General features: G+C 47.0%; 2 protein-coding genes across 6 annotated transcripts in view; one reads left to right on the plus strand and one right to left on the minus strand.

The window, feature by feature from the left end:
* LOC114800080 (phosphatidylinositol 4-kinase alpha-like) overlaps positions 1 to 16,111 on the minus strand; it is a 33,234-nt gene that overhangs the window by 14,354 nt on the left and 2,769 nt on the right. For 4 of the 5 annotated variants that reach the window (XR_003751327.1, XM_028997170.1, XM_028997168.1 and 1 more), the window contains exons 3-25: positions 15,914 to 16,007; positions 15,727 to 15,815; positions 15,328 to 15,400; positions 14,748 to 15,007; positions 14,591 to 14,657; positions 12,905 to 13,053; positions 11,900 to 11,965; positions 10,503 to 10,599; positions 9,791 to 9,982; positions 9,438 to 9,538; positions 9,227 to 9,356; positions 9,016 to 9,145; positions 8,214 to 8,309; positions 7,936 to 8,119; positions 7,735 to 7,838; positions 6,843 to 7,011; positions 6,622 to 6,672; positions 1,684 to 1,792; positions 1,421 to 1,557; positions 1,155 to 1,288; positions 940 to 1,022; positions 499 to 569; positions 20 to 144 (exon numbers count right to left, since the gene is read on the minus strand). Coding sequence is in view for 4 of the 5 variants with exons in the window: in XM_028997170.1 (XP_028853003.1) it covers positions 20 to 144; positions 499 to 569; positions 940 to 1,022; positions 1,155 to 1,288; positions 1,421 to 1,557; positions 1,684 to 1,792; positions 6,622 to 6,672; positions 6,843 to 7,011; positions 7,735 to 7,838; positions 7,936 to 8,119; positions 8,214 to 8,309; positions 9,016 to 9,145; positions 9,227 to 9,356; positions 9,438 to 9,538; positions 9,791 to 9,982; positions 10,503 to 10,599; positions 11,900 to 11,965; positions 12,905 to 13,053; positions 14,591 to 14,657; positions 14,748 to 15,007; positions 15,328 to 15,400; positions 15,727 to 15,815; positions 15,914 to 16,007 (2,711 nt within the window). In the remaining variant the exon portion in view is untranslated. The remainder of the gene's footprint in view (positions 1 to 19; positions 145 to 498; positions 570 to 939; positions 1,023 to 1,154; positions 1,289 to 1,420; positions 1,558 to 1,683; positions 1,793 to 6,621; positions 6,673 to 6,842; positions 7,012 to 7,734; positions 7,839 to 7,935; positions 8,120 to 8,213; positions 8,310 to 9,015; positions 9,146 to 9,226; positions 9,357 to 9,437; positions 9,539 to 9,790; positions 9,983 to 10,502; positions 10,600 to 11,899; positions 11,966 to 12,904; positions 13,054 to 14,590; positions 14,658 to 14,747; positions 15,008 to 15,327; positions 15,401 to 15,726; positions 15,816 to 15,913; positions 16,008 to 16,111) is intronic. The other variant, XM_028997167.1, reaches the window with a different exon arrangement.
* LOC114800103 (heparin cofactor 2-like) lies at positions 2,483 to 4,936 on the plus strand. The gene is made up of 4 exons (XM_028997213.1): positions 2,483 to 3,398; positions 4,073 to 4,346; positions 4,521 to 4,665; positions 4,745 to 4,936. The coding sequence occupies exons 1-4, from the start codon at positions 2,483 to 2,485 to the stop codon at positions 4,934 to 4,936; spliced, it is 1,527 nt and encodes a 508-aa protein (XP_028853046.1).

Below are 16,111 nucleotides of genomic sequence, written 5' to 3' on the forward strand. Positions count from 1 at the left end.
TAAGGAATTAACTACTCACGTTTCAGCCAATCCAGAAAGGTACTTGTCTGCGACTCTGCGGATCCTTTTGTGGGTGTGGTTAAAGTTGACCAATAGGAACTGCGCATGCCTTTCCAATTCCTCTTCATGCTCTTTTGTCTTTGGCTGGTAAATGAAAAATAATGTTTATTCACCTTTTAAAATACCTTTTACTATTATTCAGTGTAGCATTAATAAATTTTTACTTAAATTATACAAATGAACACCATTGAAAGGGTTATTAGTATTAAAAGAACTTTAATAGTTTTGGCTACTTGGAACAGATGGGAACCTGGCGAATGATTCTTTTTCAACTGGAGATTTAAAGAGGTTAAAGTAGATTTAAAGTAGATTAAGCCCACCCTCAACCTCACAATCATTAATGTCTTCTCATAAAGTAGCTGTTCTTATTCAGATTCCCCATACGTGAAGGATTCCATTATCAGTGTACTAATGTTCGGGGGCAAGTGAATTGTTTACCTTGTCGGCCATCATTTGCAGGAACACATCAAAGACCTTATCACCGACACTGATCACACACTGCATCATCCCTGCATATGGGGGGAAAAAAATATCGCTTTTACCTATCTAATAAAAAAAGGCACTGGGGGATAGTATAAGTTAGAATACAAGCACCAATGATGAGCGGTGGTAGCAGCCTAGTGGCCTATGAACCAGACAACCACAAAGTCCCAGGTTCAAACCCTACTTGCTACCCTTGTGTCACTGAACAAGTCACTTAACCCTGAGTGTCTGAGTGTGCAATTGTGGGCTAAATAAGAAGTAAATGTTGTTGTTGTGGTGGTGGTTGATCTATTTGATTGTTGTAAATGTGAGGGATGAAGTTTATTCATGCAGCTGTGCCGGTTTCTCAGTGTGTGTGACCACACCCTGTTACTTCACAGAGGTGAACGGCCTCACCTGACTTATCCTTCTGAATGGCTTTATCCTCAAAATAGCGAAACATCAACTGGAAACGGTCTGGATTGTTGGAGTGCAGCATCCTGGAAGGACATGATGAAAAGAAGAAAAAAGGGCCGAATAATGAACAGTTGACCATGAAATAAGACAGGTGGAGGGAGAAAGAGTGAGAGACGGGTAAAACAATAAAAATAAGGACAAAGGGGAGCACGGACCTCATGTACTCCAGCCGGTAGACTGATAGCAGGTAAGTCGACATTGCAAAGTCCAGCTTGTTGATGAGGGCGGCTGCCTCGGGGTTGGGGTCTAGCAGATTAATTATGGTGCTACGCAGGTCACTCAGCTCCGCCTACCAAGGAACATGGAAGGAGTCAACGAACACATGAGCTTTGACAGTTATTCAAATCACACCGGTCATCTTGCACCACTTGAGAACTAGAACTATGTAAGAGAGACACAAAATCTACAGAGACTGAATCACCGGTGTGACCGTGTCATTCTTCAGCGCGGAGTTGTACTGCAGCTCAGAACGCAGTGGCTCTCCGCTTGGGAACGTCAGCAGAGGGGACTTAGTGGCAATCTGACAGACCCCTTCATACCATTCCTCAGGCCACAGCCCTGACACACACACACAGAACAATATAAGAACATTATTAAAATCACACACACACAAAAGACATCAAATAATTGGCTTTATGGAGTTTTACTGGAATTTGACTCAAATCACACATTCTAAAAATTTACCAGATCCTTCCACCGCAAAGCCCATGACTACAGAGTAGAGCCAAAAATCTCTGAAGAGCTTCTGAAGTCGTGGTTTTGCCTCTTTTATGGGCGACAGTCGACGTGTCAGCTGTAGAGACCAAAAAAAAAAAAAAAAAAAAAATCACTGCAAATGTGATTTTATTTAATTTTTTTTAAATTAATTTTTGCACAGAGGGGCTCAATAACCAATGTGTAGGTAAATTAAAGACAGCAGCAGACATTTAACAAAATAAAAGTCTGGGACCATCTGAACATGTGTAAGAGTTCATCTAGAGAGGAGGGCTGTTTGATCAGGCCAGTGTTTGATCAGGGAAGACTACACCAAAGTCCAGTCGGTAGCAGTGCTCACAAACAAACAGGACTCATTCCCTCCCAACCGAGACAGGACAGACTCAGGTACGGTATAACCAAAAAAACCTCACATGCTCATTACTTAAAAATGGAGAGATAGCCTTACTTACTAATGATTTTGTAAATTTTGCTTTAAGGGATCATAGTTCCTTACAGTACAATTGAAACCATATAGTAAAATATTAACAATAATAAACTATTATTATTATTGTTGTTATTATTACAATAAAGCTTTAATGATGGAAAAAAAGGATGAAGAGGGGCTGTTCAGCTTGGTTTAGTAAGATTGGACTCAGCAGATCATATAATAATTTGCTCATATTACTGAAAGTGTACTGAAAATATATATAATACTGAAAATTGAAATGGAGAGAACAGAATGAAGTTAACAAAAAACATCTCTAATTCATCCATGCTCTTCTCCAGGATGTGGCACCTCATTCTGGCAGCCTGTTTCCTACTGGTCAGGCCAGGTCATGCTGGAATCAAAGACCTTGGATCCCACTTCAAGATCTCAGAAGGTGCTACAGACCCCCGTGGCGCATCACCAGGCAAGGCTAAGGAGGTCGACATGGAGTCCATCCCGCTGGACTTTCACCGCGAGAACACAGTGACCAGCGACCTCCCTGTGGAGGGAGTGGAGTATGAGGACTACATTGATTTCGACAAGATCCTGGCCATGGGTGAGGATGACTACAACGAAGGTGACCAGATTGACGACATCCCGACTGCTTCCCCGAACCTGGAGCTCTACCTGGAGCCATCGGACCAAAAGCTGCGTCGAGAACGTCTGCTGCGCTTGTTCCACAGTCGGACACGCCTACAGCGCCTGAACGTGGTCAACGCCAGGTTCGGGTTCGCTCTGTACCGCAGTCTCCGTAACCACGTTAACCAGACAGACAACATCCTCCTGGCCCCAGCTAGTGTCTCCATCGCCATGGGCATGATGGCTTTGGGTGTTGGACCATCGACGCACGAGCAGCTCTACCGGACGCTGGGCTTCGCGCAGTTCATTGACGCTAGCAGCCAGTACGGCAACGACACGGTGCACAAGCTCTTCCGGAAGCTCACGCATCGCCTCTTCCGCCGAAACTTCGGCTACACGCTTCGCGCTGTCAACGACCTGTACGTCAGGAGAAACGTGCCCGTGTCTGAAGGCTTCAGTGCCAACGCAAAGGCGTACTACTTTGCCAAACCCCAATCCGTCGACTTCAGCGACCCAAGTTTCCTTACCAAGGCCAACCAGCAGATCCAGAAGTTGACCAAGGGTCTGATCAAGGATCCGCTGAAAAGCGTGGACCCAAACATGGTGCTGATGCTTCTCAACTACCTCTATTTCAAAGGTAAGGTCACACCTTCATTTAAAACACATTTCTACAAATCAAGCATCTGATCTTATGGTTCAGCCAAAATCCTAAAATGCAGGTTTCTCACCACCTTACCCAAAACAATCTTGAGGACCCAAATCAGTCTGGTTTCAAAACTGCTCACTCTACAGAGATTTATGGGTCCTTCAGCAGCATTGGACAGTCAACCACATGACCATGTGGAGGAGCTTTTGAATTAGTAGCAAGGCAGTGGATAACTTCTTATTTGGATGAACAAATCTTAACAGGTGACATGGACGGGGACCACATTTGCTCCTCTCAATCTCTCCACTGGTGTCCCTCAGGCCTCAGTACTTGGTCCTCAGCTGTTGCCCCTTAAAACAAAAACAAAAACTCTTGGTGGGGTCATATCTTCGCAGATGACACCCAACTCTTCTTCTCTTTTCCACCATCGGATGTACACAAGTCCACCAAGATTTCAGCTTGACATCAGGTCTCTCTCGCTTGTGTCTATGTCCATTTTTACAAACACAGGCTACTCAGATACTTGTCCAATCTCGTCTCCCACACCACTCCATTGCTACTTTCCCTCCACTGGCATCCTGTAGCCGATAGACATTTTCAGTCACTCTAGTTTAGGGCGTCTGCCAAATGCTGTGAATGTAAATACTGTAATATCCGTCCTCCAGGTACATGGGAGCAGAAGTTCCCGAAGGAGCTGACCCACTACCGGAACTTCCGCGTGAGCGAGAAGCAGCAGGTGCGGGTGCCCATGATGCAGAACAAGGGCAGCTACATGGCGGCGGCCGACAACGAGCTGCACTGCGACGTCCTGCAGCTGCCGTACAACGGAAACATCAGCATGCTGATTGCCCTGCCGCAAAAGCTCTCCGGCATGCGGACGCTCGAGCAGGAGATCTCCCCCACCGTCATCAACAAGTGGCTCAAGAACATGACCAACAGGTGAAACCATGGTGAACACCAAACCTCATCTAACGGCCTTCTCATAAGATGGCAAAGAGTCACAGGCCGCCCCTCAAACACAATCATTTCATAACATGAGGGCAAATACATAGACTCATGGTCAGAACTTCTAAACAGCCAACCAGCTAGTGCATCTGACGTTCTCTCCCACAGAACACGTGAGGTGGTGTTCCCGCGTTTCAAGCTGCAGCAGAACTATGACCTGATTCCTCATCTGGAGGGGATGGGTCTAACTGGGCTGTTTGAAGAGACGGGCGACTTCAGTCCAATGACCTCGGAGAAGATCGGCATTAACTGGGTATCTCCGCGCTTCTCTCAAGAGCTACTGATTAGGTAGTTCCCTGCCTCACTTCGCCATCTTCTCGTCCCTCCCTCAGTTCCAGCACCAGAGCACCATCACCGTCAACGAGGAGGGAACCGAGGCGGCCGCCCTGACCCAGGTGGGCTTCATGCCCCTGTCCACCCAGGCCCGCTTCGTGGTGGACCGTCCCTTCCTCTTCCTCATCTACGAGCACCGCACCGACTGCCTCGTCTTCATGGGCCGCGTGGCCAACCCTTTAGAAAACTAATCGCGTACTACACGACGTATATGTATGCACGTTCAGACCTTCCCGTACCCGTTACTAATGCACTGAGGCACATGCAAATGTTCCGTTCCACATAAATTACCCAAATCTTGTGAAAGTGGGTCAGAGTTGTTTGTCATTTGTTAATGTTCCATCCGTCCAGAGCAGTTGTGGGATGTTCTTACATCAGCTACAGGCTGCAGACTTTGACAAGGACCAGACTGACTACTAGAGGTCCGAAGCTTTACCGGTCTCACAATTCGATTCAATTGCGATTATCGATGCCTCAATTATCAATGAATCCCATCGGTTTCTATAGATTACTTCACGTTATGTTTGTAAATACGTCAGTGAGATCCCACGGATGTCTGAAGCAGGCATTTTCCGCCGTTTGTGGCGTCAGCTGAGTGCGGACTGAACGCCGACATTCAGAATCAGTGTTCAGTCGACTGCACGATCGGGTCCTGTCAAATAAACGCTGCATGCAACATTTTCTTAGCGTCAGTTTCTACCAAGACAGCCAAGCAAACGGCAGGCCAATCGAACGCAGCAGAAAAATGGCATTCAGGGTGCATTCATTTTTAGACCAATCAACGTCATTGTGATATAATCGATTATGTTCTGCACTGCATCGATGCAGAATCGTCAACGTCTGCATCGCGATGCATCGATTATGAGATTCATTTCAATGCCCCTACTGACTACCACATTTACAAAACTGGTGTGCTGCTTTTAGTGTAGCTGAAAGAAATAAAGGTTCTGCATGTAGCACAAATTAAAATAGGACGCTAGGTCTGATGAATTCAATTTCATGGCTAATGGTCTGTCTGTGTATGAAATTGCGATGCCATTACAGCAGTCTGCCATTACACAGGATGCATAAAGGGCTTTGCTGACAATTATTAAAATCTTCTGGTAAATCTTTCTTTAGAAAACACATTTTCTGCACGTCAAACCTCAAGAACGTAACAATCTAACACAACTGAGATCACAGCAAAATTCAATCTTGTTATGCAAACGGAGTCAATATTTGCCATGAAAGGTAAAATCTAATTAAACAGAAACGAGATTTAATAGGTTTTTAACAAAACTCATTATGCATGAAACTCATTATGCATAATGATCGGTAATTAACTTTTAACTTTAATTAAACAAGGCTGTTAAAAACAAGGTGTGATCATTCAGCGTAAAGTGAAGTGCTTCAAAGTGAGTTAAGAGATGGAGTAGATGGGGTCACATCCAGGGCAAGGCTAACATCTGTTCATGAGCACTGGGCCAAATTGAGGCAAAAAACACAAGTGGAAACTTAATCTAATTTTGCTGGAAATGGTTACAAACAAAATACTTGAAAAAAAAAAAAAAAAGAGCTCCTGCTCCTGACTTATATTGCTTTTTCTGCTGATCTTTCAACTGATCCCTGGCTACTGACCCTCCCCATATAATGGTATAATGGTTTATACAGGAAATTACATTACACATTTGCGATTCAGGTCAGTAGGGGGCAGAGTTGTTGCAATAAACTGCAACAAGTCCTCGTCACAGAAACCCTTTCATTTCACACAGCAAATAATGTCTCTTTACTTTATGATTTATAAATGCCATGCTGCTAGCTGGCACTTGCATTGGCATCAAAAATATAAAATGGAACTACATTTGCCATTTAAATTGGTTCATGTGTGGGATCTTACCACAGCAATGACTGGGATCAGGACTCCGAGGTTACCAGCGCTACTGGAAGCCTATGGGCAGAAAGAGCCGATCCGCAAGGTTAACAAAATTCACAAACACAAACCATGCTACAAGTGCTATAATCTATACTGTAAAGTCCATTTTGAAAGAAAGAAAAGTCTTAATGGTCAGATGATTGGATTCATTTTATGCAAACACACACAGACGCACACACACAGACCTTGAGTGCAGGGCCCTTGTCGCTGGCCCTCTCACTGGCCCTTTTGCCCTCCAGGCCGAGTTGCACGAACAGCTCCAGCAGGTTGACCAGCAGCTCGTCCTCTAACGGCTCCCCCTGCAGGTTGGCCGCAATATTGGCCAGTGCATTTATCACAGCCAGGGAACAGTGCCTGCACACACACACACACACACACAAATACCAGTCTCTGGTATCTCTGAACACAACCCCGGTCTGCAAACCGAAAAAAAAAGAAAGCTTTTCAGTGGATTTTGACAGCTGTCTATATTTAATGCGTCACTAGAAGCCGTGCTGCCCTTCCAGACTGACTGACTGTAGACGTTTCTCCAGCATGACATAAAAATGCTGTAGGGGACACGCGTCGCAGCATGATGGGTCACAACCAGTCACCTCTGGCCTGTTTCCACCAGGACAGGCCACAAACTGTCTTCCGAAACATGTCCCTGTCTTCTGAAACCTGCCATCTCCATAAATCCTTAAAGAGCTTTAAAACTGCAAGTGTAATGTAGAAGTAGGGACAGTTTTCACTCAATTAGCTCGTAAAATATACAATCCAGAGTAATTTAACAATGTACAATGTTCATAAATATGTTCCAATTAATCTATAATCACCTGTAACTTCAAACCAGCCGGTTATATCTTCATGGAATGGACAAAACAAACATATTTCAAGTGATTGTGCTGATGAGCTACCATCAGGTTTCCTAATGGTAGTGGCATCAATCATGACACTTGAAGCTAAGATCGGTTTAAAGGCCCGTTTACGCTCCCTTTTACGTACGAAAATATGGACATTCACGTTTCACATACTTCTATACGTCCAATAGAGGGCAGTTTTTAGTCAACAACTGGAAAACTGGCGCATGTGTCGTACCTGTAGCCATGGTCCTTGTAGTCTTTGGTTGCCGAGTAAACCACAGAGCTGGCCTTCACACTGATCTGCTGAAACAGGTTCCACACCTCCTGGTAGATGTATTGCTGAAGCAACAACAAAAGCAGACGCGGATTAAACATGCTTGTGAGCGCCCGCCTTGGCTCACATTCCAGCGTTGGCACAGCGCTGGCTGGCGCTCACATTTCCAGTGATGACCATGCAGCCCAGTTGGTCCACTATGAGGACGTCCAGCTGGGACGGCGGCTGGCAGAACTTCTGCTGCAGAATCTGCAGGATGGTCTCCATTACCTTCTGCGACTCGCGCATGGCCACGGCAATGTGGCCCAGCGCTCGGATGGTGTGTTCCGGGATGAGGTGGGCGTCTCTGCAGCGTGGACACGAACGGATGGTTAAAGATAAACAGAACACGGCGTTGGGTACAAGGAAGCACGTTAGATAAGATAAAGACCAGCGCATACTTGTCATTCTCCTGGGAGATGTAGAGCCTGTTGGAGAGGCTGGCCAGGAAAGCTTCTACAATCACAGGGTCCATCGTCAGACCGGCTTTTAGACACCTGCAGGAAGACAACATCGAAGCAGCGTGAAATTGGACGGTCCACAACCATTTCCTTGTTTGAGTGGCTGCCAAATATCCTGCTGTATATTAGCATCATTTGCTGTTATTTATTTGTATTATTTGAAAACACACTTGTTTAAAAAGTATTTCAAATGGGTCTTGTGTAGATTTCAATCGTACATTTGTAGATATATACATATACGTATTTATTTTTTTGCTGCTATTACCCGTTTTTTATCCACCTTCTGCCGTGACAAATGTAACTTCACACTTGTGGGACTAATAAAGGTTGATCTTATCTCATCTTATCTTATCTAACACTAACACATGCACACACACACACTCAAAAAATGTTTTTTTTTTTTTCATGTAGCACTTAACAATTCCCCTGCATGTTCTATTCCTGACAAGTTCATCAGGGCTCTTAGTTTTGTAACTCAAAATCTATAGAAACCGAATGAGAATTGCTGGTGTCTTCACCTTGCAAGTCGCTTTGGATAAAAGCGTCTGCCAGGAAAAGTAAAGTATTATTATACAGCATTTGACAGACGCCCTCATCCAGAACGACTTCACTGCTTTAAAAGAGCCACTATTGAAATCCTTCATTTGGTGCTCTAGGGCCTGATCTGTAGATACAATCTACTTAACAACTTGTGTACATTGTACAGTGTACATAAGATCTCTTTTTTTTTTTTATCTGTTACCTGCAAATGTTGTCAATAGAGACGTCTCTGAGTTGCTCATACATGGACGGCTGGTCTTTCCCTTTGGACAGGACGTTTAAGGTGGACTGAGAATGTTCATTGGTTACACTTATCTTGATTTCCCCGCCTGCTGTGTATAAACAGAGTATACGGCAGGTTGTGGCGCAAATATGTACGACTGAGTTTGTTCTGTTGCCGTGACGATAATTACCGGTGCCATATTGACTGTGGTATTTGTAGAGTTTCACCAGCACTGGCGACGGGACGACCAGGAAATCCCTGAGCGACGTGGTGGCGGAGTGGGCGATGACAGGGAAACGCTCGCACAGGCGCCCGAGACTCTACGCACGCACACAGACAGACGTCCATCACCGGTTCGCCGGTTCACCGTAACGGATCAACCGGAGCCCCCCGCCTCGTACCTGGAGACAGCAGATGAGCAGGGGCATGTGTGCGATGATCACTTTGCTGGACGTTTTCGACTGGAGCTTCTCAGACAGCTTACTGCACAAGTTCTCAGCTCCTGAGGTGGGCCGGGGAACGAAGGGGAGAAGGCGGAGAGACAATTATTTTCTGGTGTCTGAAAAACACAGCTCCAGAAATGATGCCAAATGGAGATAAACAGAGTTGCATCCATCTCCAGTGATCCTCTATACTATTTAAACTCTTACATAACAGAAATAAAGAAATAAAAGTAATCCCTGAGACTGGAGCTATTTTGGTACTGGTGCACCACAGGAGATCTGCGGCGCCGCGCTAGCGACACGATGCCCACCCTGCTCATCCTTCACGGCCCACACCATGAGGTCCACACAAGCGGCGTTGGCCTGGCAACGCAGCTTCAGAGGGCTCGGTTCCCCTGGCAACCGGTCCGACACGTGCAGCACCCTCTGCATCTCCGACTGGCTGCTGCTGAACTGCTCCAGAACAAAGTCGTGGACCTCCTTCACAAACGAGCTCTGCAGGTCTGAGGAGGAAAAACGTAAAAACAGGCAAATTCATGCCTCTCATGCATGCGCTTTATAGACGTGCTTTACGGGGATAAAACAACTAAAGCACTGAGGCTATGTGGACTTGCTCCTGCAGTGACAATAAATAACGCTTCTCAACAGGGATGCGCCGATATATCGACTGTATATCGGTATCGTTTGATATTAACCTATTTGACTAGCATGAGCCAATCAGCAAAACGGGCAACATGTAAAACACGTATTTTGCCTCTACATCGCCATCTCTTTGTTTCCCTGAAGAAAACCCCACCAACAAACAAAATATTATTACTTTAAACTTTGCCCAGAACTTCCAAATCTGTGTTCTTCCATGTCCCTTTTTCTGAGGCAATACTGAAAGAGCAGAAGAATACCTGACCACTGGCGCACTAGCAAGGCCTTTTCTAAAAACCAGTGCCTGCTTCGGCTTTACGTAACTACCATGACTTCCGGTCTGTCATCCGAATCGATGAAAATCCAAGATTTTCTGACCCTCACCTTTCATGCAGTAGAGCGTGTCTCTGAGCATCTTGAACATGCTGACGAAGAGCGGGTCGCTGAAGGTGGAATAGAACAAATCCAGTCCAGGGCTGGCCTGCAATGAGAACGCCATAAAGTACAGTGATGCATTGAATCGATGGCTGAGGGCGTACAGGCCTGAACTCGAGCGGTAAATCCCAGATCGGGTCAGTTTGGGTCGAGCTTACATGGTGAAGTATTGGTCTATACGACCTATCCTTTCCGTATGATTCACTGCTTGTTTCAGTAAAAGTGTTTAGTTTTTTTTTTTTTTCTTCTTGTTAATTTGTAAATTTTTCTAATGAAATGATCATTTCATGTGCCATTCTTGGCCACCATCGTCAGGTGATACGTTTTAACTAGGTGAAACGGGGGCTAGCCTCTGGCGATGACGTTCTAAACCTGCTCATTTCCTTTCACAGTTTAGTCTTTAGGGCGGTAGTAGCCTAGTGGGTAACACACTCGCCTATGAACCAGAAGACCCAGGTTCAAGTCCCGCTTACTACCATTGTGTCCCTGAGCAAGACACTTAGCCCTAACGTTGCTCCAGGGGGGGACTGTCCCTGTAACTACTGATTGTAAGTCGCTCTGGATAAGGGCGTCTGATAAATGCTGTAAATGTAAGACCCAGGTTCAAACCCCACTTACTACCATCGTGTCCCTGAGCAAGACACTTAACCCTGAGTGTCTCCAGGGGGGGACTGTCCCTGTAACTACTGACTGCAAGTCGCTCTGGATAAGGGCGTCTGGTAAATACTGTAAATGTAAAGATGTAAAAAACTGTACTTGTCGGGTTGGGTGGGATTCTGTCGGTCTCAGGCCAGGTTTACGTTTTTTTTAGGCTGATTACCGCTCTAGCTTGACTATGAGTGCTGTTCCACCCCTGGGACAAACATGCCCTGCTTCCTCCCACACGGGCGGCCCACTCGATGACAGTGACGCTCTAGACAGCGGCGTGACGCGTTAATGAGCCATAATTACAGAGGGGGTTATTTACAGCGCACTGTGGGATTACCGGACGGCCCGCGCGGAACACGGATTCGCGGGCGGGAGACGCGACTCCGGAGTGTGATTAAGCCGTCGGGGGCGAGGAGAGCACTGACATTTTCAGTTAATGGTACATTTCACACAACCTTCTCACCCCCAGCGTTCCTTTTAGCCGATTCTCGAAGTGCACTCACCGACTAAAGCGAAGCAGTTTAATGTTGCAAACGGAGCGGCGAGTTTGTCACTTTATGGTCGCACCGGAAGTGAGAGTGACAAAAGTTCCCTGAAGTCATTCAGTAATCTGATTGGCTGTGACCAATCAGGATACGCAAACGGTTTTGTCCTTTTCTCCTTTGATTTTGAGGCTCTCCCCACCGAGACAAACGTACCTCTGTGACCTCCATCATGGTCCTGTCCAGGGTCTTCAGAAACGAGTCAGAGACAAATCGTTTTACCTAAAAACAAATTCAAACAGGATATTTCATGCATATTCATGAGTCACCATCAGTGATGAATTAAATATATATATATACACACACACACACACACACACACACACACACACACACACACACACACACACACACATATATCTTAATGCATACACTCAGATACAAAATGGTCCATCCCTGAAACCCATAGCAACAAAACAAAGCAATGTTTAATTTCACTGAAGTTATTTCTTTATTATTTCTTTCACATTAAGAAGAGAATCAGAAAACTGTTGAAATGTTTCCATGGTACCAGCTTCTAACTTAGACCAACACTACATACACAGTGTTTATAAATGTACACAGTGTGTGTGTGTGTGTGTGTATAACCCTACATACACAGTGTTTATAAACGTACACAGTGTGTGTGTTTGTGTATATAACCCTACATACTCGGTGTTTATAAACGTACACAGTGTGTGTGTGTGTGTGTGTGTGTATAACCCTACATACACAGTGTTTATAAACGTACACAGTGTGTGTGTTTGTGTATATAACCCTACATACTCGGTGTTTATAAACGTACACAGTGTGTGTGTGTGTGTGTGTGTATAACCCTACATACACAGTGTTTATAAACGTACACAGTGTGTGTGTTTGTGTATATAACCCTACATACTCGGTGTTTATAAACGTACACAGTGTGTGTGTGTGTGTGTGTGTATAACCCTACATACACAGTGTTTATAAACGTACACAGTGTGTGTGTTTGTGTATATAACCCTACATACTCGGTGTTTATAAACGTACACAGTGTGTGTGTGTGCGTGTGTGTATATATAACCCTACATACACAGTGTTTATAAACGTACACAGTGTGTGTGTGTGCGCATATATAAGCCTACATACACTGTGTTTATAAACGTACACAGTGTGTGTGTGTGTGTGTGTGAGTGTGACTACCATCTGCAGCAGCTGCTGGAGCAGATCCAGAGGGGCGGAGACCTCCAGCCCACCGGCCCCGGGGAAGAGGGGTGACACGGCGAAGCTGGAGCTGACCGTGCTGAAGTAGTGGTCGGGGTCTGCAACGCTGCTGTCGGGCAGGTATGAACCTGAGCGGCCAGAAACACAGAAAATGGTTTGTATATTGTTCGTTCGGATTCAGATTATTTAACTTCCCGCCAAAAAAAAGCACCGTTAGATCCATCAGTTCTGTAACAAGCCTCTCTAAAACGGTGTCTGCAGGCATCGGATTCTTTATACTGTTCTGGCCTACCACGCAGTTACCACTAACACATGCTTCTTAACAATAAAATCCAGCATCAGTCTTACAACAAATGTTGCATGGAACTCGTTTAGAATTTCTTCCCATTTTTGTTTCGTGTGCTGCTGCCTCCAACCCAGGACGTACATTTACATTTGTGCCATCTGGCAGACACCCTCATCCAGAGCAAATTACAACGTGCTTCCATGTTACCATTGATGAAGTGATCAGTTCTGGTTCACCAGGACCCCCAACTTGGACTGGGGGCAGTAGTGTCCTAACGGTTTAGGAAGTGGGCCAGTAATCAGAAGGTTGCCGGTTCGAATCCCGAGCCGCCGAGGTGCCACTGAGCAAAGCACCGTCCCCACACACTGCTCCCCGGGCGCCTGTCATGGCTGCCCACTGCTCACTCAGGGTGATGGGTTAAATGCAGAGGACAAATTTCACTCTGTGCACCGTGTGCTGTGGTATGTATCCAATCCTGCCAACAACTTGCAGCCAACTGCTAGATTCCATATAACGGACAACAGAGACGTGGTGACTGCATTATAGAATAGAAGCAGGACGGGAGAGATTCATTCAGAAGCCAGACACGGAGGCTATACACACTGCAGATATCTCACTCACACACACACACACACACACACACACACACACACACACACACACACACACACACACAGCTGAGGACGATCAAGTGTGATGTGGTCCTCCGTCTATAGATTTTCTTTTTCTGTCTCTTCTCTACGAGCTGAGACAAGAGGCTCTTATATGAACAGAATCAACACCACACACACACACACACACACACACACACAGCTTTTTGTAACGCTCGGTCCCGGCTCTCTCGGCTCCACACGCCGCTCCTGTTGTTCTAGTTGTTCGCGGCAGCAGGACGCGCCCCCCCCAGTTGCTGCAGGAGCTGGTTTAACAGGCGCCCCGCCGCAGTGTCGGGCGGTAGAATGTGGTGCAGGAAGCGACTTCATTTATAAAACGAAAAAGCCAGACCGTTCCCTAAACGTATGGGTGGTAGTAGCCTAGCGGGTAAGACTCCGGTTCAAACCCCACTTACTACCATCGTGTCCCTGAGCAAGACACTTAACCCCGAGTGTCTCCAGGGGGAGACTGTCCCTGTAACTACTGACTGTAAGTCGCTCTGGATACGGGCGTCTGGTAAATGCCGTATTATAAATCTGCAGGTGGAGGGAATAACACTGAACACGTTTAACAGGCATCAGAACTGACTGACCAGGGAAATAAACCTCACGGGAACATGAAATAATCCATGACGGCGACCGCGAGGAGGGTCATGATGTCGCGGCTTTTCGGGTACAGAAGCCTATCGCACCTCTCTAGGTACCTGGACGTGACCGGGAGAGTTTTACCTTCGAAGTACTGCAGTCCCGGCGTGGTGGGGGAGCAGGGGGAGGAGCTTCCTTTATCCGGACTGGCCTGCGGGCAGACATCGGGCGTTCAAGCAACACCGTTCCGACGTAGAAAAAAGCACGTCGCACGTCGCCGGGGAGGAACGGCGGGCCGTACCTGAGATGCGGCGGCGGCATTCGCGCCCTTTCGCCGCAGCGTGTCGCTCTGACACGCCGTGAGGAGCGAGCTGGGCATGATGGAGCGGAAGTCGTTGAACGAGCGGCGCCGGACCCCCTCGCTCTCCGCGGGGATGCGCGGCGCCTGCGGCGCCCCCCGGGGGAACAGCTTGGGCAGCAGCGGCTCGCCGGCGTTTCCGTAGCGACCGAAGGCGCGGGTCACGCCCAGCAGGCTGGGCACCGCGTACCTGCACAGGTACGCTGGTCCCGAGGGAAAGAGAGCGGTCAGTGCGGACAAAAGAATTTCTGTGACTTTTTCAATTACTCGAAGTCTTTTTAAATTTACATTTTTGTACGAATTTGGATAAAAAAAAGCCAGCAAACATACTACAGACCTGCGCTGGTTTTAAACGTTGTAGAAAAAACGTTCATCGTGCGTTCACGTGCCGGTCTGATTTCGCCGAAAATTCTCTTTTCAAACTCCAGGACTTTTTGGGGTTTTTAGGAGCCCTGGTGTGTGTGTGTGTGTGTGTGTGTGTGTGTGTGTGTGTGTGTGTGTGTGTGTGTGTGCGTGTGTTTACCTTTATCGTGGTTTTCCGGTGTCTGACACATCTCAAGCAGACGCTGCATCACATCCATAACGGTGCCCATGATCTACACACACACACACAGCAGAAAGATGTGAACACACACACACACACACAGGAGCAGTTGTGGCCTAGCGGTTAAGGAAGCGGCCTCGTAATCAGGTTTCCGGTTCGATTCCCGAGCCGCCAAGGTGCCACTGAGCAAAGCACCGTCCCCACACACTGCTCCCCGGGCGCCTGTCATGGCTGCCCACTACTCACCAAGGGTGATGGTTAAATGCAGAGGACAAATTCCACTGTGTGCACCATGTGCTGTGCTGCTGTGTATCACATGTGACAATCACTTCATTTTCACTTCAGGAAAACGAGAAACTGAAAGGTCGGGGTCTCTACCTGAGAGTTGGACTCGGGGTCTCTCCGGGCGACGTCAAAAAGCACCGTCACCAGGCAGAAGCTGAAGTTCTCCGCCGCCGGCAGCGCGTCTGCGTGAGAGCGTGGCGGAGGCGGGGCGTGAACGGGGCGTTTTTTTAAAATCGCCGAGCATCTCGCCTTCGTCCGTGAAGTCTCGCGTTTTACTCACTCTGGCCCTTCCTGGCCGACGCCTCCTCCGCCCAGTGCGCGTGGGGCAGCCCTCTCAGCAGGTCCAGCAAGTAGCCGACGATCAGGTCTTTGTGCTGAAGGGACAAACAAGTGACACGTCACACTGCAGCGCCACTGCCCTGCCACCGGCGCCATCGTCCATTAAAGCCCCCAAATGAAGTGCTTGTAGTCCGAATAT

This window comes from Denticeps clupeoides, chromosome 11 (genome assembly GCF_900700375.1).
Source record: "Denticeps clupeoides chromosome 11, fDenClu1.1, whole genome shotgun sequence".
NCBI classification, from domain to species: domain Eukaryota; kingdom Metazoa; phylum Chordata; class Actinopteri; order Clupeiformes; family Denticipitidae; genus Denticeps; species Denticeps clupeoides.